Source organism: Scyliorhinus torazame, chromosome 8 (genome assembly GCF_047496885.1).
Source record: "Scyliorhinus torazame isolate Kashiwa2021f chromosome 8, sScyTor2.1, whole genome shotgun sequence".
Classification (NCBI taxonomy): domain Eukaryota; kingdom Metazoa; phylum Chordata; class Chondrichthyes; order Carcharhiniformes; family Scyliorhinidae; genus Scyliorhinus; species Scyliorhinus torazame.
Window position 1 is genome coordinate 239,109,415 of NC_092714.1, and position 24,244 is coordinate 239,133,658.

The following is a 24,244-nucleotide window of genomic DNA, read 5'->3' on the forward strand; positions in this document are numbered from 1 at the left end:
GAGGAAGTTTTTAAGATTTTGCCTCGGGCAAAAATCTAATGTCCCCTCGGGCAAGTTCAGAGGTGGCGACGAGGGGTGTGGGCTGTGAAATCAGACAGAAGGGTGTGGGGTGGAGATCCTGCCAACTTAACCCTTTAGTTGTAGAGTACCCAATTATTTGTTTTCCCCAATTAAGAGGAAATTTAGCACAGCTAATCCACTTACCCTGCACATCTTTGGGTTGTGGGGGTGAGACTCACAGAGACACGGGGAGAATGTGCAAACTCCACACGGACAATGACTCATGGCCGGGATCGAACCTCGGCGCAGTGAGGCAGCAGTGTGGTGTAGTGAAGCACCACTACACCACCGTGCTGCTCTCTATAGTGAGCAATTAATGTTGATATTTAATCAGCAGCAGTAAAAAAACTCGTCATGCATGAAGACTGTACAGAAGCCCTGTTGGCATTTTCTTGCGGCCCAGTGGTGGTGAGAGGTTTCCTGATTCAAAGGTACATGGTGCCTGATCAAGTTGGGAGCCACATCCCTACTCTTTAATCTGACATCACTCTTTCCCTTGCTGGTGACACTCATCCCACCTTCTTTAACCTTTCTCCACGGATTTCTGGTGACGGCCCAAGTGAATTATCGGCAGCAGCCATTCCTGCCGATGGTGCTGCCGGTAATCGAGACACCCCTGTCTACCGGCTGGAAGATGTCGAGTGTGGGGATTTTGCCCCACTGGCTGAAGTCCTGCAATAAAATGTCCCATGTGGAGCCAATTAGGGCCTTAGTTCCCTCAGGGCTCCCAGAGATCGGGTTGGCAGGGCAGCTTTGCTGGCACATGTTGTGCCCTCCCACCGCCCTCACTAAATTCCATCCCATAAATTACTTCATTGGCTGTAAATCACTTTGAGATGCCTGGTGGTCATCAGAAATGTAAATGAAAGTTTCCTTTCCACCGATAAGGAACCTTCTCCCACATTAACTTTCACAGGTGGAAAAATCACAGATCATACTATCGTGCTGGCTGCACTTTTGAGGTTTGAAGTCCTAAAAGTGTGAACGAGACCACATTTTATGTTAATCGTCTGAAGGATGCGTTACCAACCTCTCAAACTGTTACAATGGTCTCTCCTGATCTCTGAAGAACTATCCCCGCTCTAAAGCGTCCAGATTCATCTTTGATAATAAGTCACCGGCAGCACTGTTCTTCCCCATGTTTGAGCTTGGTGTCTCTTCTAATGCTAATTACACCTGTTCAAATGTGAACAACTGTATGGGAATAATGCAGGGGACAATTTAGCATTGGACGAGGCACCAAGCTCAAACATAGCTTTTGTTTCGGTGCATCATCGTGGGCCGAAGGGCCTGTACTGCGCTGTATTGTTCTATGTTCTATAGGGAGAAACACTTCACAGTGCAGTATTGTCTGGCACCATTGAGGCGTTCCATACCCAGTGGGCACCGCAGGGATTGGGGTGTTTAATCAACCCCTTGAATCACATTTTAGTTCAATGTTTTTAAGTTTCCTTTGTGATTTGTTTCTGTTTAATGCAGTGCCCTTTTAAGGGGCTGCCTCTTAATTTGTCCCTCAGTTTAATTTAGTTGAATTGGTTACTCAAAAGATTACAAAGAGCCACTGTTAATCAGTCAAGGCAGTTGAAGGAGTTGTTCGATCTAACTGTCTGCCCCTCTTCTGCAACTATGTTTGCAGCTAGGTGGCCCTGGAGAGGGAGCACTGGCACTCGGTCTTCTGGGACTGGTGGGCACTGTGCGGGCTCGCGTGCATCATCAGCCCCAGGAACACCATTTTAATTTGATTTGTTAAGTTTCCTTTTAATGTTTGATTTATTGACAGTGTCCCACCAGAGGCTGCCTCCCCCTTTATATTTCTTTTATTGATTTACAGTTCTTTAAAAAGAGCATATAAAAGGACACTGTCCAACTGAACTGATCCCTGTTCAGATAGAATTTCACATTGGCCACAAGGAACCTTGGCCCCACATTTTGGGCTGTCTTGCATAAGTTCCCTCCATGGCTTTCCTTTCCAGATGGAGGGGCTTCCTGTCTGGGCTGCTGCTATGCACCCTTCACTTCCCCACCCGTGTCATCAGTGCGGGCATTGCATGGTGTTCTGCCCAGCCATCCAGAGATAGCAGGGATCCCCAGTGGAGGGCTCTCAATGTTGGAGTCCTCCCTTTAACCAGCGGGGATCTGGCTTGAAGGTGTTGCATACAATAATACTATATATTGTAGGTTCAGGTGGTTCATGGACACCCGGCCGCCTGTATTTTCTGCAGCCTTGAGGAGTCCCTGTTCCACATTTATATAGATTGTCAGAAATTATTTAATATTTAATAATTTTAAGCAGCTGCTTGTTACATTTCAGCCTTGAGCTTCGGATCTTTAGTTACCTGGTGCAGAGGGGGGTGAGCCATCAGAGGACCTCCTTGTGGGAGTCTGCACCTGGGCCTAGGTATGGCAGTCATTAACAGATTGAGGCAGCGGGCCATGGAAGGGGTTGTGAGACCAGAATGTCTGCCCCATTCTGCAGCTACGTTTGCACCCTGATGTCCCTAGAGAGGGTGAATGTGGTGCCCACCAGCACGCTCAAGGCCTTCCATGATCGGTGGGCACTCCATGATGGAGTGCATTGTCGGCTCCAGGAATGACATTTTAACTAGTTTCCTTCAAATGTTTGTCCTTTGTTACATTGCCCATTTAAGGGGCTGTCACTTTAACAGTTTATTTTATTTTATTGGTTTATTGTTTCTTTAAAAGAGCATATACAGAGACAAGGGGGGGGGGGGGGGGGGTTAAGCTTTCTGATTCGTTGCAATAACGAAAAGATCCCCATGAATCACTGCATTAAAAACACATCTACATTACAATATAACATTTAATAGTGACATTGAAAGGTGTCAAAACAATTTACATTTACCTTTCAGTATGCTCCCGACGACTCAGCAGGTTTCTCTCAGGAGTTACAAACTCTCTAAGGAGGTACTTTTGTTTTTGGGCATCCAAGACCTGCACCAGCACAAGCAAATTGCGTGGGTGTGCATATCCCTTATTCCCCATACTCTCAATTCTCCCCATTTCCCCCCCAGACGACCCGTCTCTCCAACCCCTGCGATGAACGACTTGAGCGGCTAACGATACCCCATCTGAGTCCCCGAAAGGAAAAGTTGGGCCACAACTGATGGGACAGGGCGAATATGGGTGGAGGGGTGCCAGATGCCAGCGTTCTCACTCCCTACGAGTAAGAGGCCGTGGGCAGATCTGTCACCAACACAGAGGTCAGCGTACGGCACAGAGATGAAGGTCCACCGACCCCCACCCAGATGAACTGTCCATCTACAAGTTTGCTGATGATACGACCGTAGTGGGCCGGATCTCGAATAATGACGAGTCAGAATACAGAAGGGAGATAGAGAACCTAGTGGAGTGGTGTAGCGACAACAATGTATCCCTCAATGCCAGCAAAACTAAAGAGCTGGTCATTGACTTCAGGAAGCAAAGTACTGTAAACACCCCTGTCAGCATCAACGGGGCCGAGGTGGAGATGGTTAGCAGTTTCAAATTCCTAGGGGTACACATCTCCAAAAATCTGTCCTGATCCACCCACGTCGACGCTACCACCAAGAAAGCACAACAGTGCCTATACTTCCCTCAGGAAACTAAGGAAATTCAGCATGTCCATATTAACACTTACCAACTTTTACAGATGCACCATTGAAAGCATCCTATCTGGCTGCATCACAGCCTGGTATGGCAACTGCTCGGCCCAAGACCGCAAGAAACTTCAGAGAGTCGTGAACACAGCCCAGTCCATCACATGAACCTGCCTCCCATCCATTGACTCCATGTACACCTCTCACTGTCTGGGGAAAGCGGGCAGCATAATCAAAGACTCCCCCACCTGGCTTTCTCACTCTTCCAACTTCTTCCATCAGGCAGGAGATACAAAAGTCTGAGAACTGGCACGAACAGACTCAAAAACAGCTTCTTCCCCGCTGTTACCAGACTCCTAAACGGCCCCCTTATCGACTGACCTGATTAACACTACACCCCTGTATGCTTCACCCGATGCCAGTGTTATGGAGTTACATTGTAAACCTTATGTTGCCCTATTTTGTATTTTCTTTTCATATACTTAATGATCTGTTGAGCTGCTCGCAGAAAAATACTTTTCACTGTCCCTCTGTACACCTGACAATAAACAAAATCCAAATCCAATCCACTCGCGAGTTGTCAATGCTATACAGAATCACCCATCCCTCCCGCTGACGGTGCCGGCCCATCTGGTGTTGTCCCCCCTCTGCCTCCTGTGAGAAAACCTCGGAGGTGAGCTCCAAGGATGCCACTGTCAATGCGTCACAGCTGTAACCCACATCCTCACCCGCACAGAGACACACAACCCGGTGAAAGTCGTGGACTGGTTTCTGGGGCACATTCTGGTGAGCACCACATAGTTGCTGATACACATTAGGTGGAGGCATGAACGCCCAGGCTGAAAGCAATTGGAGATCGGCTGGATCCCAGGACCCAACTGGGTCCTGGTCAGATGCGGAGCCTCTGGACCAGGTTTACCCGGAGCTGATGCAAACGCCAGTGTGCAGCTGTGCGATTCAGAGGGGGATGTCAGCGACCCTCCAGCAGGTCCATAGTCAATTGGAGGAATCCCAGATGCTACAGGCATCATGGTCTAATTGGGATGCTAGGCAATAACTCCCGCATGCTACATGGCACGCCTATCCACGGGAATCCGCTTGGCAGGTGTGAAGTGCTCACTTAACTAGGATTGTTAATTCCCTGTTGGCAACACCCTTCAGCCACGCGGCCAGGGGCCTCTGCAGTCAATGAGAGTTATGGGTGGTCGGTAAGATTGGCGGCTGGGGTTGCCCCAGGAACATATGATCCAGGGGGTGCAATGGCAGATCCGCAGGCGCTTAGACGCCCATCTACCCCCACTCCCTCCAGCTGAGGCCACACCGTGCTCTGCAAACTCCCCTTGATGGCGGCCCACCTCGACAGAGGCTGCCCGCCCCAGGGCAGCAACCCGTGTCCCCGAGTTCATTGCTCGGGAGGGAGGATGGCTATTCACCGCCTCAGATCCCCAAAGCAGCCCTTCTGCCAGTTTCACATTTTTAAAAAGGAGTACTAATCGCGCCCACGTGACTATTTGTTGGGGAGCCTTTAGATTATGGGAGGCTGTTAGATAGGGGGTAGCTCCTGTTAATTGTATGGAGATTATGCTTAAGTGATGGGATTCTAATTTGGCTAACAGCTGCGGCTCGGTTGGATTGTTGACAGATCAGTGCCCAGCACGGTTCTCAATTTTGGCCTCTCCTGCGATTTAACGGCCTCCCCGCGCTCTCGCATAAGCGTAATGCGGCCACTAAATCGCGCCGTTAATGTTTGTTCGTGGGAGGGGTGGGGAAGAGGCATGATGGAGTCCATCTGCTGATCCCGGAAGCAGTAGTCATATAGAGGTGGGGCCTGCATGAGGAACATGTCTCGGCTTCAGTATAAGAGACAAACCTGTACAGAGTTCCTTCTTGATCCAGGAAGGTAGCGGGAGCATTGTGGGTCCTGGGAGGAGAATCCAATCAGAGGATCAGTGAGCACTAGCTGTAATAGTTGTCCACCTGTTTGCCAACACTGGGGAGGGATGGCCTGTCAAATGTTTTCCTCGGGGAAATGTAGAGATCACTACTAATTATTCAGCTTGTCATTATGGAGTAAACTCTACAAAGTTAAGGTTGGAAAAGCTGCAGAAGACACAGCGATGGAGGTGACACCAAATTGGCAGCATCAGCTGCTCATGATGTTCTGTATTGACTCAGATTAATAAAATACCTCTGTTCACACCACATTTGCCATAGGTGTGGCCATGCAATTGAGCCTTGCACAGGACCCTTACAGCTGCTCACTGTCATGGTAGAATAGTGTGACTCAAGAGGGTGCAGGCCAGCAGAGTAGTTTGTGTCAGCACAACATGCCATCTGTAAATGACAGGAACAGATGTTCGTATATCCTGTCTCCATGCTCCACCCAGCCCCATCATCAGGTATTGCTGAACTTAAGAATGATGGGCAGAATTCTCCCCCCCCACGCTGGGTGGGAGAATCGCCCGGGCGCCATGCGAGTCCTGCCACGCCGTCCCGACGCCCGCACGCGATTCTCCCACACCCCACCCAAACCGGCGCGGCGAGAATCACGGCTGGCCGCTGGGAGAATCGCCGCTTGCCGTTGGTAACGGGCGAGCGGCAATTTTCCGGCCCGTATGGGCCGAGAGGCCTGCCCAACACGACAGGTTCCCACCGGCGTCGTCCACACCTGGTCGCTGCCGGCAGGAACAGGGGGGGAACGCTGGGGGGGGGGGGGGGGGGGGGGGCCCGCCTGTGTGGAGGGGTTCCTGCACCGGGGGGGGGGGGGGGTCAAAAGGGGTCTGGCCCGCGATCGGTGCCCACCAATCGGCGGGCCAGCTTCTCTGAAGGAGGACCTCCTTTCCTCCACCGCCCCGCAAGATCCATCCGACATCTTCTTGCGGGGCGGCCGCGGGGAGGACGGCAACCGCGCATGCGCGGGTGATGTCATTTACGCGGCGCCGGTCACGTCATTTATGCGGCGCCAAGGCCTGGCGTACGTAAATGCCGCGGCGCTGCTCCTAGCCCCCCCCCCCCCCCCCCCGGGGGCGGGAGAATAAGGGACTGGGAGTGGGCTCCGACGCCGGAGTGAAACACTCTGGTCTCCAGCGTCGGAACTTAGTCTCCCGATGGGAGAATTGCACCCATGGTTCCTTTTGTAAGCAGGCATATGTTCTGTGAGATCAATCAAAACTGTCCATGTTATTTTTGTTTGTCATGTCAGAGTGTCACAAGGAAGGGAAAGTTGAGAAGCAGCGGGGGTGGTGCCCCACTTCAGTGACCAGGACCTTCAGCTCCTAGCCTAGGAGGTCCAGATATGTGCAGGGTAGGTGGGGGTTACTGGAATAGGGCGGGGGAGTGGCCCTAAGTAGGGTGCTCTTTCGGAGGGTTAGTGCAGACTCGATGGGCCAAATTACTTCCTTCTGCATTGTAGTGATTGTATGGATACAGTGGCTCATGCCACGCCCAAATGGCCGCTGCAACTAACCCACAGTCACAAAGAGGACATGGCAAGAGATAGCATCCACTGTGCACACAGCAGGAGACCATGCCAGATCCTGGATCCAGTGTAGGAAGAGGTTCCATAACCTACTACGCTCTGGCAAGGTGAGTTATTCATTAGAAAAGCTTGCAAAATAAGGTGCATGTATGTGCAGGAACAGCTTAGTGTGTTCACACACCAACAGGACATTAAGTGGTGAAAGGATTTCCAGCTAATTAAAGTATCTGGGTGATTAGCTGGTGCCCTTATGGTGGTGTGAGTGCAGACTACAACTTTCTGCACTTGAGAGAAGCCTGCTATTTCTATGAAGTCCCTGGCCTTCTGCGTCAGTATAAACACATCCAAAGGATAACTTATGTGCTCTCCCACCTTACCAAAGAGGGCATCTCTATTGGCCTTGATGCACCTGTGGGAGGCTGCTTGCGAAATTGTCAGAGTTCTGTGGAAGACTCCTGGAATGAGCATAAACATTTCCCAACCACTGTCCCCTTGAATATTACTGGAACGTTATGCGGATCTGCAGACTGTAGTGCCAGATCTTGTTGCACCATGGAACATATCTCTGCAACCATTCCTCGGGAAATTCTTAGCCTTCATCTACACTGGTTTTCGGTCATGTCCAGATATGGCCTCGGGACCTATATACTTTTTTTTTGGACTAATACCTTGTGGTCCTCCCCACTGCCTCCAACTCCTGCTCTTTCCCCTACCTCTAGCAGCATGTTGCTCCTGCTCTTGTGCCTCTTTGCCTTGTACATAGAATGGCGTAATCTTCCTTTCCAGGTTCTTCGGCATGCTGCGCACGCATCCCCTTAGCTCGCACACTATCCTTCTTCCCACCTGGATGCCTTTCCAATTCCCTTGGATATCAGCCACACACCTGCATTTGTGTTAGCAGACTTTCTGTGGCACTTCTTTAAATTTTTGGGAAAGCGCAAAGAATGTATGTGCAATAGTCGTAAAGCTAGCGGAAGACCACCGTTGCCTGCAGAGCACAAAAAATTTAAGTTTAAATACAGGTGCGTGGTTGATGTGCAAGGGAGCTGGAGGGTGGTCACAGAATCACGCACAGGTGAACACCATTTCTGGTTGCAATCAGCTGCACTTTTAAATGTCCCGCCAGTTCATGCGATCCGCGTTCCCTCCCTCTCCCGCCCCACCCCACTCGGTGAAAATAGCCCATGCAGGATATAGGGGCAGAAACTTTGGATCAGCGGCACCATTTTAGATAAGGCAGTCTCCATAAATCCTGAAAACTCGAGGCAGAGTGTCTGCCGTCACTTGTGGGGAAAAGCACAACTAGAGGCCATCATTGTAAGATAGTCACCGAGATATCAATTAGGGAATTCAGAGAATGATGTGGAATTGGCAACCAGTAGTTAAGGTGAATATAATTTAGGAGAACCTAAATAAACATGAGAGAGGAGATGAAGAGTAAAGCGAATAGAGTTACACGAGGAAGAATCGGATGAGAGTCAAATTGAGCATATAAATGCCAGCATGGACTGGTTAGGCCGAATGGTCTATTTCTGTGCTTCACAACAGCAGTGAAGCAATTCTATGCAAACATGCCCATGAAAGCTTAGCTCTCCTGAGTGTATGATGACAAATGGATAATGGTACAAGTGGTATCCATATACAAGCAGCTATTTTCGAGTATCATTTTTAGTTAAGCTCAATTCACTTGTCAGCATCTGCAACAACTTAATTGACTTTAAAAACAATCATGGCAATTAACAATAGTATATACTCTTAATATTCAGAATTATGTTCACTCGAATAAACTCTTTGAACAGGTCCTTGATCAAAGTGAAACATGTTATTTTATTGTGTCCAATCTTGTTAATGTCCTGTTATCATAGTAAAGTCTCTGGTGTTTAAATAAAAGATACAACACAAATATACCTTAATGCCCCTTAGATAGTGATGAAAGCACACTAGCCTTTTGGACGGTGAATGTAGAGAGAATGACCGTGAATTACTACTGACACAACAGAACTGCTTCAAACATTGTTCTCAATTTCTGCTTACCTGTGCAATGCAACTTTTGAGTTCCACCTTTTCTATCTCCCAGGTTGATTTGGCATTTGCGAACTGGAGCTGAAGATCATTTGTTCTCCTTCTTTCCTCCTTTAACTCTGTGCAAAGGTCCTTTACAATCATTTTGATGTCTCCTACAACTCTGCTGTATTCATTTGACTGAAAAATATGGAACAAGCTTAAAATATTATTCCCGCCAAAAAGCAAAAATATTTTTGCTATAATCAGAGAATTTACAGTGCACAAGGAGGCCAATTGGCCCATCGAGTCTGCACCGGGCCTTGGAAAGAGCACCCCTCTTAAGCCCACCCCATCCCCGTAACCCAGTAACCCCAGCAAACCTTTTTGGACACCAAGGACAGTTTATCATAGCCAATCCATCTAACCTGCACATCTTTGGATTGTGGGAGGAAACCGGAGCACCCGGAGGAAACCCACACAGGCACGGGAAGAACGTGCAGACTCCCCACAGACAGTGACCCAAGCCGGGTATCAACCCTGGAACCCTGGAGCTGTGAAGCAATTGTGCTAACTACTGTGCTACCGTGCTGCCCAATAATGGACATGATCTTGACAAAACTGATAATCAATTTTCAGCCCTGCCAATACCAACTGACCGAATACAACTGAAATGTTGCTACATTTTAGTTTAGCAATTGTGAACGTTTGTAAACAGCGTTAGATAAAGGAAGCAGGTAAAGAAAAATAGGAAGAACAGTCTATCTTGAAATGCCGAGACTGGCAATGGGATCCATCTGAAACAACGCTAAGTACTTGTGATAGACACAACAGCAGATGGGTGAACAGATTGACTCCCACAGGAAATTGATGACTAGACACCTGCTGTTTCTAATCCTCATAAATCATTTGGATTCCAAAATTATATGAAAATTTGCTGACAATATTAAAAGAGGATGATGTAGCGGCAAAAGGCATGCAAAACAATTCAGGGTGATTAAATAATGGCAGCCAAAATTTATTAACCCACCAGCGATCACTTATCCAGAGTCGGGTGGATTTAAAAAAAAATTCTTTCATGGGATGTGGTGTCACTGGTGAAGCCAGCATTTGTTTCCCAGCCCCAATTTCCCTTGAACTGAGTGGCTTGCTTGGTAATTGCAGACGGCAATTAAACTGTGGATCTGGAGTCACAGGTAGGACAGACTGTGTAAAGACAATAGATTTCCATCCAGCATTACTGAGAGGGGAGGTGGTGTGGTATTGTCACTGAACTAGTAATCCAAACACCCAAGGTAATGTTCTGGGGACTCGGGGTTCGAATTCCGCCACTGTGGATAGCAAAATTTTAATTCAATAAAAAAATCTGGAATGAAAAGTCTAATGGTGACCATGAAGCCATTGTCGATTGTTGTAAAAGACCAATTGGTTCACTAATGTCCTTCAGGGAAGGAAATCTGTCATCCTTACCTAGTCTGGCCTATGTGTGATTCCAGATCTATATGGTTGACTCTTAAAGTGCCACTCAGTTCGAGGGCAATTAGGGACGGGCAACAAAGGCTTACATCCCGTGAAAGAATAAAGAAAGCTTTCAATTCCATTTTTTCTTTATCAATTTGAATTTAAATTCACTATCTGCCATGCTGGATTTGAACCCATGTACGCAGATTATTAGCCTGGGCCTCCGCATTACTAGTCCAGTTGCATCACCATTATGCTACCATCTCCCCATGATGATGCAATGATCCAGTATCCTCCAGCTTTGCATTGTCAGAGCTCCAATGTGTCCTTGCTCAAGACATTTGTTGAACTATTACACTATTAAAAATGAACCTATTATCAGAATGATGGATGGTGCTTTCATGTAATTTATACAAAATAAGAATGGTAATGCTTAACTCCTGTTACTTCATTGAAACGTACATGACATGGCACAAAAATAGCCGGTTGGTTAACAGTGAGGTTGAGTGTCTTGGGTTACAGGAAGATATAGACGGGTGGTCAAATGGGCAGAAAAGTGGCAGATGAATTTAACCCTGAAAAGTGTGAGGTGATACACTTTGGAAGGAGTAATTTGACAATGAAGTATTCAATGAATGGCCTGACACTGGGAAGTTCCGAGGAACAAAGGGACCTTGGAGTGTTTGTACATAGATCTCTGAAGGCAGAAGGCAGGCTAATAGGGTGGTGAAAAAGACTGATGGAAAACTTGCCTATGTCAATCAAGGAATAGATTACAAAAGCAGGGAGGTCATGTTGGAGTTGTATAGAACTTTGGTGAGGCTACAGCTGGAGTACTATGTGCAATTCTGGTCGCCACATTATAGGAAAGACGAGATTGCACTGGAGGGGGTGCAGAGGTGATTATTAAAGTTATGAAGAGAGGTTGGATAGGCTTGGGTTGTTTTCACTGGAGCAGGGAAGACTGAGGGGCGACCTGATCGAGGTGTACAAGATTATGAGGAGCATGGACAGGCTGGAAAGGGAGCAGCTGTTCCCCTTAGTTGAAGGTCCAATTATGAGGGGACACAAGTTCAAGGTGAGGGATAGGAGGTTTAAGGGGAATTTGAGAAAAAATGTTTTTACCCAGAAGATGGGAGGTGGATAGAGGTGTTGCCTCACATCCTTTAAAAAGTACCTGGATGAGCACTTAGCATGTCATAACATTGAAGGCTATGGGCTAAGTGCTGGCAAACAGGATTAGGTAGACAGGTCAGGTGTTTTTCATGCGCAGACTCGATGGGCCAAAGCGCCTCTTCTGTACTGTATTATACTGTGAAATCTGTGATTCTGAAAAAAAACATGGGTCAAACCCTCTTGAGTAGAACCTTTAATGGAGATGAACCCTATACTTTAATAGAAAATAGCTTTAGTAAATAATTTTGGATAGTACGCCACAGAAATGAACATCACTTTTCACTGCTGGAAACCATTTTAAATATTGGTGTACCTGCTTCGGACATGATGTAGGAACAGATTTCACAACTGGAACAGTCAAAACCTCCTCAAAGGTTTTCTGAGATTGATCATCTGAGGTCACTGTCTTATTGTCCACTTGGCGAGGGGTCAGCTCTTCTTCTTCAATCAGCAAATATAAATCTTTCACGCTGTTAACCTGCCAAAATGTTGAAGCACAGGGATTGTTTGACTGAAATTCATTCATGGATAGGAAGTACACAGCAAATAACCTTTGTGCCACACAAGTGCCAGGTAATGATCATCCCCAAGAAGAGAGCATCTAACCAACTGCCTTTAACATTTAATGGTATTACAACCAATCATTGAATCCCCCACTATCAACATCCTGTGAGTTACCACTGGCCAGAAAATCAACTGCTCTAGCCAGGTTAGAGGCTGGGAATTCTATAGTGAGTAACGCCTCCTGACTTCACAAAGCCCATCCCACTATTTACAAGGCACAAGTCAGGAATGTGATGGAATACTTGCCTGGATGAGTGCAGCTTCAACAACACTTAAGAAACTGGACACCATCCAGGACAAAGCAGCCCACCTGATTGGCACCCCATTCGTCACTTAAACATCACTCCCTCCACCACCAATGCACAGCAGCAACAGTGTTTACCATCTCCAAGTGCACTGCAGCAAGGTTTCTTGGACAGCACCTTGCAAATCACAAACTCTACTACGGAGAAGGACAAGGAAACACACCACCTGCAGCTTCCCCTCCCAAGCCATACACCATCCTGATTTGGACCTTTATCACCATATCTTCACTGTTGCTGGGTCAAAATCCTGGAACACCGTCCCCAATAGCACTGTGGGTGAACCTATACCACATGGACTGCAGTGGGTTAAGAAGACTGTTCACCATCACCTTCTCAAGGGCAATTAGAAATAGGCAACAAATGCTAGCCTTAGACAGCGATGCCCTCATCCCGTGAAATAATTTTTTTTAAAGTGCAGTGCATTATTACACACTGATAATAGTTAATCTTTTGTTATGGTACATAAATATGCCAACAATTTTTTAAAAATTGAGTTTTTAAAAAAATGAACAAAGGTTGTTACTTTGTGTTCCTTGGAATCTAATCTTGCCAAAAGAGCACATCAAAAATGTCAATACATAAAACTATTCACATATTTTGATCTGAAATTTGTGCTATGTGTATACAGGACTTTTGTGGCACTTTGTCAGTGAACACAACTCCCCACTGGGAGTATGGTTGCAGAGTAACTCGGGTTTAGCTTGTTCAACTTACTGTATAAGAAAAGAAGAAATAGGAGGTGTAGACCACTTGGCTCCTCAAACCTGTTCTGCCATTCAGTAAGATCATGGCTGATTGTGACCTTAACTCCACTTTCGTGCCTGCCCCCATAAGCTTCAACTTCCTTGTCAATTAAAAATCTGCTTAACCCACCCTTGAATATATGGGGCGCAGTTTCCACTGCTCGCTGGGGAAGAGAATTCCAGACCCGAGCGACCCTCTGAGAGAAGAAATTCTTCCTTTTTTCCATCTTAAATGAGACCCCCCCTTATTTTGAAATTGTGTCCCCATGTTCTGTATTTTCCCACGAGGGGTAGCATCTCATGGGCATCTATCCAGTCAAGCCCCCTCAGAATGTTATATGCTTCAATAAGACCACCTCTCATTTTTTTAAGCTCCAAGTCTATGAGCCCAATAGACGTGCTCTACACATTGCTCCTGTAATCTAAGATTTACTTTGTATGCATACTGTCAAGAATCCTTACTGCCTATTTCCTTTGTTCCCATTTATTTTATTGTTTTGGTCCATGAATCAATAATTGGGATGTGCCTTTAATAGAGAGAAGAAAGCAGACAACTCAAGGTTTAAACAGCCTGCTTGCCAGGATACTGTATTCTCAGGATTTGTGGCTGGGAGAAGGAGAAGCCAGACTCTTCAGTACCAAGTATACGGGAGGAACTGGTTTTGGAGAATCAGTTTGATTGGTTAACTGGCAACCAATGGGTTAGCCAGGGGCAGTGTTCTGCCTGACAACAGTCAGTGATTGGTTCCTGCTGGGTGATGTTTCTGAGAGAATCGTAGAAGTGATCAGACTCCAGAAGTGAAGGGAACTGTTTTCTCTCTCTCTACTACCTGTTGAGCTGAAGATCTTGAAGTGTATGAAAACCAACAGCTTGTTGCTCTTCAGGGGCTGAAGTAAAATAACTGACCTATTGTTTTGAAAGCAGTGAATGTCTAGCATATCCTTTGTGGTGAACCTGAAATGATGCTGAGACTGCAGGGAAGGTAGGCAACCTTGTTTGAGAAGATCATATCAAGCCTGGAAGAAAGGAAGTACCAAACCGGAAGCCTGAACTTCAGAAAGACATTGACTGGAAATCATCCCTGTGAAACAAAGATCCCTATCCCTTTATTTTATTAATATTTTCTTTCAGTTTCCACCACCCTTTACCCTCTGTATTGTTTGTCTGTGTGTGTATACATATATATATAAAAGTGGGGTGAGTTAGAGAGGGGGCGGGAGGGGGGGGGGGGGGGAAGATGGGTAGGAAATAATGTTATGGGTCAGGGCCTAGAAACTCCAAAGTATATTATGAAGTCCACCTGACCCACAACCTTTCTGTTGAATTTGTCTAAGATGTGCACAAGAGCATTCCCTTCAGGTGAGATTCAACAGTCTTTCTCGAACTTTAATCAAAATAAGCTTTATTCTAATAACCCAGTTGACTATATATATATATATATATATATATATATAGAAACACAGTAAGAATTCTTATCAATTACAAACATAAAGACACCCCACAGCTACAGTAGTTCATGTATAACACTTAATGAATTCCCCCTTAACTGTTCCAATTCAAAACAAAATCCTACAAACCAAAAACCCCTTTTCAAGGGCGTGGCCCAGCACTCTGCATTCTCACTTGAATGAGACTGGCTTTTCCTGAGATTCTGACCCCATCTCACCAGCAGGTTTAAACCCTTCCGGAAAGCAAACTATTTCTTTTAAGTTACCAAAGCAGGTAGCTATAATCAATGTTTTTTTTTACTGGAACAGATATTTAAAATGAAAGAGAAACAGGCCAAAACACTTATTTTCTCTGTCTGTAGTCCACAGCAGTCAAAGCTGAAAGCGAAAGTAAAACAAAGCCTCACAGCTACAGCTCAGCTCGACCCACAAAACGGCATCACTGAAGCCATGTGATACGACAAAAACCTTTCTTAAAGGGACACTCCCATGACAATAGCCAGTTACATTTTCTGTTTGTTTATTAAAGATACTGTTCTTAATAAAAGGTTATTTGTGTTTTGAAGTTACAAATTTGGCAGTTGTAGTTTATTGGACTCAATCAACCAAAGACCTCGGGTACCCAATTTTCTTTTCCAATTAAGGGGAAATTTAGCACGGCCAATCCACCTACCCTGCACATCTTTGGGTTGTGGGGGTGAGACCCCCACATACATGGGGAGAATGGCAAACTCCACACTGGCAGTGACCCGGGGCCGGGATCAAACCAGAGTCCTTGGCGCCGTGAGGCAGCAGTGCTAATCGCTGCGCCACTGTGCCGCCTGTGACTGTGGTTATTTAAATAAATCTAATTTCACTGGTGTTGCGACTCTGGGGGCAATGGGGCTGGATTTGACCGGGTGCCAGCCCAGGGGGTCATAACAATATATCCTTACCAATCAGATGGATTGACTTCCATCATTGGCTGCATCTATTTTATGGGTTTAATTTTGCATGGTTGAAATGTTTGAGATTTCAGGAAAGCATAAACACTGGAAGAGCAGATTGTTAGATTTTTAAAAATTCAAATGTTGCACCTCTAGTAAATCATCCCCATCATTATCCATCTTCTTGCCGCATTTCCAGTGTTTCAGGAACCATTTCAATTTCATGTAGAGCAGGAAGAGGTTTTGTCTGAACTGATCAGCTTCCTTTACAAACAGGTTTTTCTCCTGGCTCCAGAACTTCTGCTCAAGTCTGCTCTGCAAATTCAGGCTCTGCAGCTCAAAATCTCTTCGTACAAGAGCTTTTTGTTGCTCCTCTTTAAGCTATGGAAAGCAATCAAAAACACCAGTGAGAAACATAAAACCCTGAATTTAGATTAACAGCAAACCAGACCATGTATGTCTTCTATCAGCAACTCGTATGTTTGTGTCACGGTTCATTGCTCACTCATCCTCAGCATAAAAGAACCGCTATTAAAACTGATATGCCCCATTAATCTTATCAAATTCAAAAGTACATGCTTGAGTACCTCAAGAAAAGAAATATTTTAAAATGTCTTTCCAGTTCCATTGGATCCTCAGATATGGTATTGGATGTGCTAGTTTGGAGCTGTGAAGGTGACATGTAACCCAAGGCTCTGTCAATGCCTCCATATAACTAGGAAGTCAGCATGTCTGGCCCAAGCTGACTTATGCTCTAATTTCCCTAGCTTTTCCCTGAAGGCCTACATATACAAATTGTGCAACTGTATAAATATGGTATTTTTTCTCCCCCAACGATTTTCTTTCTAGTTCTTCGCATTGTTCCTTGAGCCTTGTGGTACCTCAATCCCTGTATAACAGTAGGGAGTGGTAGCCACAGTCTTGCTTTTCCTGTTTAACACCCATACTGCTTTCCTAACAGTCCATTCAGCAGAATCTGGATATTGGCTCTGCACCACTCCAATCAATGCAAAATTGTTATTTTCTTTTGCATGCAGCAGAATCATAGAAGGAGGCCATTTGACCCATCATGTCTGCATTGGTTCTTTGATGGAATTATCCCAATTGAACCACTCCCATGTCATAGAATTTACAGTGCAGAAGGAGGCCATTTGGCCCATCAAATCTGCACCGGCTCTTGGAAAGAGCACCCTACTTAAGCCCAAGCCTCCACCCTATCCCTGTAACCCAGTAACACCACCTAACCTTTTTGGACACTAAGGGCAATTCATTATGGTCAATTCACCTAACCTGCACATCTTTGGACTGTGGGAGGAAACCGGAGCACCCGGAAAAATCTACATACTGATTGGCTGACTTCAAAGGAAATATAGGCTAAATGGCAATACTTACCCATGATTATTTTAGCAAAAAACAGCATTGAACAGTCCAAACTCTGGTCACTGCAGATTGTGGAATTCCAACTCTACAGGAATTACATCCCTCAATAGAAGACCAATTTGCTAAACAATACATTTCATGTAAACAGAATTGAATTCAAGCAAGAGATCTTGAATTGACCAATACTTTGCTCTAGATCTTCAAAGACTCTCTACATTCCTCAGCTAATCTTAAGGGTGTCTGCTCCATTCACTAGGAAGTATTATTGCTTACAATAGGATTCAGTAATGCACCTTCCCTCACTACCTAGCAAAACTAAGTTGCTTGGATCTTGGACTTGACCTGCCTTCATCAAACCTCAATCTATCTCCAGAGTGACATGTTTCCAGTGAAAGCATGTGCGTTGAATTTTCAGGAGGGCGAGCGTTTTGACTTTTGCCTGTGCTTGGCAGCAGATCCATCTGCCCTTGGAGAATCGTCAGCCAATCAGATTGGCCCACATCATTGCAGTGGCCAGAAGAGGTACTGCAGCGTGGTACCTGAGCTTAAGTCTCGGGACTGCACGTCACAGGGGCAGGAGGGTGAGAGTAGGGGATCCTGGGGTGATGGTGAAGGGTGGGATCTTGGTATTGTGAGGTAAGCCGGGAGAGGAGGCTCCTACGCTGAAGGCTAGGACAGCCTTTACTTCTACCAACTATATCCAGCTTTCTCTCACAGAAGGAAGAAAAAAAGGAGACAGGCAGCTGGTAAAAGTAGACACACCAACAGCGATAACTGATGTTGGTAACCAGAGGTGGGGAATAACATCGAGGCAGAAAAACTGCAAAACCTGAAAACAAAATGCTAGACAAATGCTCTTTAACATGCACATGTTTGTCAGTCTTATCAGAGCATCAATTGAGCCCTTAGCTGTGAACAAGCATTTAACATGGACAATCAAAGTACTGGATATGTCTTCTTTAAATGTAGAACAATCCAGTAAAATTCCCTGCAGAGTGAAATTTTGGACTTCAGAAAATGAGGCAAAATAGTGAAATGTTCTACTTGTGATAGTGCCCATTCACAAGTGAATATCTTAAAAAAAAACACCATGTTGAATAGATATTCCAAGAAGTGTCAAGTGTGTGATGACACATTGCCTGAACAAGATTTATCCACTTTGTTTGGTTGCATGTTGTATATACATGAGGAATTTAATTAATGTTATTTAGTCAACAACTTCAGAATTTAAACAGTTGCGATTTTTAAATACTAACAATTAAACATGCTTCAGTACTTTTTTGGGTTTCATTTCAAAACTCAAACTCTATTTCATGGGGCTGGTTTAGCAGTGGCCTAAACAGCTGGCTTGTAATGCAGAACAATGCAGCAGCGCGGGTTCAATTCCCATACCGGTCTCCCCGAACAGACGCCATAATGTGGCGACTAGGGGCTTTTCGGTAACTTCATTGAAGCCTACTTGTGACAATAAGCGATTATTATTATATGTGAAATTAATAATTGTTCTTTTTAAACTGACCTGTGACATTTTCTGTTGAAATCTCACCGCTTCTTCATTCCGAAGTTCCCTTTCCTGAACAAGCTGCTCCTGCAGCCCTCGGATAGTCTCCTTAGCTTCAGATAAATCAAGTTGCAGTTCCTTGACCTGATTAAATGAGGATTCACGGAATTAGGAGTTGCAGTAGGGCCATGAGGAAATTTTTATACGTTGCCTTTTCTCCCCAAACTATTCTCACATTGCCACACAATCTCAGTCAGTGAAGAGGACAGGACAGTGCTGCCTTTCAGATTTGCACCAGCCTCTGCAAAGTGGTTCTAAGACGGTACAAATGAGTGATAGCACACCTGCTGAGATAATCCTTCGCATTTAACCACCGATTGCGAACTAATGGCAATTCCCGGAGCAGAGGTAGATGTGAAAATTGTAATGTGAGCTCTGAACATCTGGGCTGAATAGTGGTGTGGCTACGCAGCCGCATTTTGATGCACGGATTGCCACTTTGATTTTTTTTTGGGGGGAGAAGTTGATTTTCCTCTACTTTCCCAATGCTGTGCCATTTTCCGCTAGCCTTTTGGCAGGCTGAGAAAGCCTGTGGTGAAAAACGCACTCCTGCCCCTGCAGGAGTGGGAACAAAAGTCTGATTTCCTCTTGCACACCATTTTCGTCAGGTCGTGCGAGTATTGGAAGCCCATTAAAAGCACAGCAGGTTTGGGAGTGTGTGAAGAAAATGGAAAGCCTGCTGGGGATTTGCAAATATTCTCAAAGAAAAGCATAAAATAAATTGACACTTTCAAATATCACTATTAGGTGCTGTGCTGTAACGTAGATGGGTGTTTAATGCAGCGATTCATCATAGAATCTGTTTTGCAAAGAAACGTTAACCTTATATTTACCAGCTTAGTGTAATTGTTAACATGCCATACGGTACTTCTCGAATGAGGAAAGTACAATAGTGTATCAAAAATGTTTAAAAAAAAGTCATCTCAGTTATGCTCAGACTTAATTGGACCGGCATATGTGGCTTTAAAAAAAATAAAAATCAACAAACTGCTTTTGACAGTGGGAAAAAAATGGTGCGCATCCATTCCCCTTCCATTGGTTGACAGGCACGATGCTTTGAAATGGAAATGGGTATCTGTTTTGTCAGTGGAGCTGGAGACTTTTGTTAACTATTGCATTATTAATGCTTGACAGGGTTTCAAACACTTCAGCTCCGCAGGTGGTACTATTGATCCAAGAACTATTGAATGTTTTATGAGCCTAATAGAATATGTCCTTGTTGTGGTTTCTTGTTTGTTTACAAACCTAATATGCACTTCAAGGATCGTAATTCTTTTTTCCTCATGGATTGTGTTGGCCTAGTATCAATGATAAGGAGTTTGAATGCAGGGCTTTCTTCGATTGTTAGATGTTTTTCCAATTAAGTTAAAATAATTGCTATTGCATGACTCCTGAGAACTGCACTTGTGCCTACTTGGATATGATTTTGGAGGATATATTGGGGGCGGCATAGAGGTGGCATGGGAAATGTGAGGGGCATGGGGAATGTGAGGTGGCATTGGTGCAGGTGAAAGGTGAGCTTAGAGGGCCTTTGAACAGTGTTGGGAGCTGGAGTGCTGTGTGGGTGAACCAAGGTGGTTCTAGGATCTAATTGGTCCGTGTTCAGAAACCCACACTCCACATGTACTCTATCGTGGCTTGCAAAATGCACTGCAAACCCAACCTTGTGTGAAAAGACAAAATTCCCTTCTAAAGTCATACATGGGTGCGCATTTTGCGAACCGCCGAAGTGTGTGGGGGTCAGGTTTTTCTGAGCCCACACAAAAATTTGGTCCCTGGTGTAGAGGCAAAAGAGAACAAAATCAAGTGCCTGCAAAATTATCTGAAAATGGAACTCTGATCCTTTTGAATAATGCAAATCTCTTTTATATAAAAAAAGAGAAAAACAAAATTCAGCAACATTATCATTCAATTGCTTAGGAGATGCCTTTGAGTATGCACAAAAACACACTGCATTTGCAGAGCGGAGAACAACATTAACCAACTGTGTACAGCAGAAATCAATGATGGAGTGCATCTGATTTTCAGTAAAAGCTGATTCTTGATTGATGATTCTTGGAATATTCCCTATTTATTTCTTATATCGAATTCTTTTCTCATTATTTTAATGGAGATTTACCCATTTATTTAAACAACGCAGTGCCTCTGCTGAGATAGAGGAGAGTAATTTGAACATCTACATTCAGCACTTGCATGTTAATAAAGCATTTCATCCTTTTAACTCATCCACAATAAACTGGAATATGCAACATGAAACTGTGGAATAATGAAAGTTTCCCCTCGGCAAATCTGTTTGGATACGAGTTTTTGCAAAAATTAATTAACCCTTGATTATTCATTTAAATATGGCAGGCCCCCCATATTATGGGTGTGAGCTCAAAGGTGGGTGGGAAAGTGGTGCGGTGGGCACCTGCTCTAATTGACATGCAGCCTCCTTGCGGGAAACATGCTGGTCAGGGACATGTCAAATCCACCCTCGGTTTCTCTCCCCACAGATGCTGCCAGACCTACTGAGTCTTTCCCGGAACTTCATTTTTATTTCAAATTTCTAGTTTCTTGCTTTTATTTTAGTGCAAATTTACTCGAGGCTTCCAAAATTCAGACCATGAGAATTCCTCTGCATTTTCCTCTCTCTCAGCTTTCTTTGGAGGATTTGAGGATTGATGAGAGGCCTGGTTACATTATAAGTATGATGGAATGTGCACCATCTGCCTGGCGTGCATACGACAATGCTCAAAAGCTTAAAACCATCCAGGACAAAGCAGTCACTATACTAGTTGGCTCCGTTGCTGGACTCAATGTTCACTCCCTCCTTCAGTGGTGTATTATAACTGTTTTATGCACCATCTACAGATGCACTTCAACAACTTGCCAAGCTTATTTCAACAGCACATGCCTGTCGTGTGCTCTACTATTGAGACAGGCAAGAGCAGGAATGTTGTGCGAACACCATTCCACCCAAATTCTACTCCAAGTCATAGATCATCATGACTGGACATATACCACCATTCTTTCATCATTGCGGAGTCAACAACCTGAACAGCACTGTGGGAGCCGACGCCTAAATAAGCTCCCTGTAATGTCTGACATTGTTGTGACGTTCAATAACAGTGAATGTTTCAGCATTTGCTGCCATTGGGATTGGAGGATCTGGGCAATACGTTTTATTAGGGAATGATTGTGCTATAGGGTCACCAAGGTATCAAAGTATGTTGCAAGACTTCATTAAATAGAGAGGAAACGCTGTGGAACAAGTGTACAAGAACCTTGGCTGGAACCAATGGCAGAACAAGCCACCTACCAAAAGTTCAAAGATAAGCTGCAGGCAGGAAGAGACATAAGAAGTCATAAGTGAATGGTTCCAATGGGAGAAATAAATGCGCTGGTAGGTTGCTGTGTTTCAACCATTTGTAAAATTATCCGCTATGCTTGCTCTAATTTATCTCCAGTCAGTTTCCTAACACGTGCATCTACTTTACATCAGTTGATTGAGCATATACAAAGACAAGAATAGCTATCTTGTGGGTTGTATTGCAGAATCTGACTGTGTGACAGGAGAGGCCGATCAACAGGAACAGGAATGTGCCAGCTTCAAGCATGGTAGAGGTGACTTTCATTTTGTTTATGGCCCCTGCTTCCAGGATCTACAGAATGGCCTTTGTAAATCCGTTCAAGCGCCTGAAGCCTTCCTCGTGCATCAATTTGCTCCCCCTTGCAATGTGAAGCATGGTCTGTGAAGCATTGCCTGAGAACTTGTTGAGATTTGGAGGTTTGAAGATGACAACACATTTAATCACTGACATCCAACCCCTCGCCCCCACATTTTTCATTCTTTCACGGGATGTGGGCGTCACTGGCCGGGCCAACATTTATTGCCCATCCCAATTGCCTTTGAGGGGGCATTTGAGAGCCAGCCACATTTCTGTGGATCTGGAGTCACATATAGGCCGGACCAGCTAAGGACACAAGTTTCATTCCCTAAAGGACGTAAGTGAACCAGATGGGCTTTTATGACCAGGTCATCACCAGGCTTCAATTCCAGATTACTATTGGATTCCAATTTCACCATCTGCCATGGCGGGATTCAAACCCAAGGCCCCAGAGCATAATCCCGGGTGTCTGGATTACGAGTTCAGTGGCATTAAAACCATCTCCCACTGTTAAGCGAATCAACTAATATGCATAGCAACTTTGCTGCAAGTGAATTAATAGCTTCAGATTTCACTATGTTAGCAATAAAATCTGCCTTGTAGCATTATGAGCATGCATCTGAATCTGCGCAAAATGTGTAGAATTGCTGGAATATTTTTTATTCAGGATTAGTCAAGTGCTGACATGCTGAGAGAAAGCTCTGTAAGTATATATATCTCATGAATTTTGTCTCGGTATTCTTATCTTGGTGCTTTCCCGGAGACTGCCAAACCTCCTAATTGTCTTCCAAAGGAGATGATCCATGATGGGGATAACTCACTGACTCCAGATCCTTGCCCAAGTAGCTATCTCTCATACAGGAAGTCTATTTAACTAAGAGTGGTATCATACAGATTGGCACATTCTGTACATGTCAACTGTGAGCCTGGGTCAGTAAGATGGACTGTAGCATTGCAGGCGCTCCGTATGCAAGATGCACTAATCCAGCACAACTACGGGATGAAACTGGGATTTAACGTTCGAATGGCAGAGACACTGGACGGACCAGAAAGCTGAGAATCTTCTGTACAATTTAATTTTAAACAAAACGTTTAAATCAAAACGTTTTCATTTTTTTTCCCCCAGCCCGAGAAACTGATCATTACTGAATGTTACAATTAGCATATTAAATTTCAGAACACTGCCATGCTTACAATCACCTAGTCCAGGAATTTAATAGCCGATCTCCCATGGCATTGCTCCGGAGTGGTGTGGAACTTGATGAATGTTGTAATCTAACATATCCCTGCCAGATCATTGTGCAGGTACACCTTGTGAAGATATAGCCTAAATGGCTATCCTTCTAAGTGAACTACAGGGCAATTCTGCTTACATTGACTTCTATGGTCAATTAGAGGATGACCGTTTCCTTGATGATTGTCATTTGGCTTGGTTCCATGGCGACCTTTGATCCGGAAGCAGAACAATATGGAGCATTTGTAATTTCTTTTAAATATCTGTGTTTCTTTAAAATGTAACTGTTTTCATGAATTTTCGGAAAGGACTTTTAAGAGATTGCATCAATTGCAAAGAGATCAACTGTAATTTTCTGAATAGGAAATACAGGTCAATGTGATTTGGTGACTCTTGACCTGGAAGCAGTGCCGACCTGGAAGCAGTGCCATCAGGACTGGAAGTTAAGAAAGAAGTTGTGTGGTTGGCAGGCACAAAGGAGAGCTGCAGACAAAAAAGGACAGCTACAAGCAGAGAAGCTGGAGGATCAAGGCACAGATGCAGACACAAAGAGGAAACCGGCAGAAACAGAAAGAGGAATACCTGTGAGAGGTATCAGGGAGAGGTTAGTTTTGCTGTTTAGCAGAAGATAGATGATCTTGGAAGTAATATACAAGCTGG

General features: G+C 44.8%; 1 protein-coding gene across 2 annotated transcripts in view; it reads right to left on the reverse strand.

Annotated features, from left to right (window-relative positions):
• mtcl2 (microtubule crosslinking factor 2) overlaps positions 1 to 24,244 on the reverse strand; it is a 130,993-nt gene that overhangs the window by 42,955 nt on the left and 63,794 nt on the right. For both annotated transcript variants that reach the window (XM_072515003.1, XM_072515002.1), the window contains exons 7-10: positions 18,659 to 18,784; positions 15,910 to 16,140; positions 12,086 to 12,250; positions 9,169 to 9,336 (exon numbers count right to left, since the gene is read on the reverse strand). In XM_072515003.1, the coding sequence (XP_072371104.1) occupies positions 9,169 to 9,336; positions 12,086 to 12,250; positions 15,910 to 16,140; positions 18,659 to 18,784 (690 nt within the window). The remainder of the gene's footprint in view (positions 1 to 9,168; positions 9,337 to 12,085; positions 12,251 to 15,909; positions 16,141 to 18,658; positions 18,785 to 24,244) is intronic.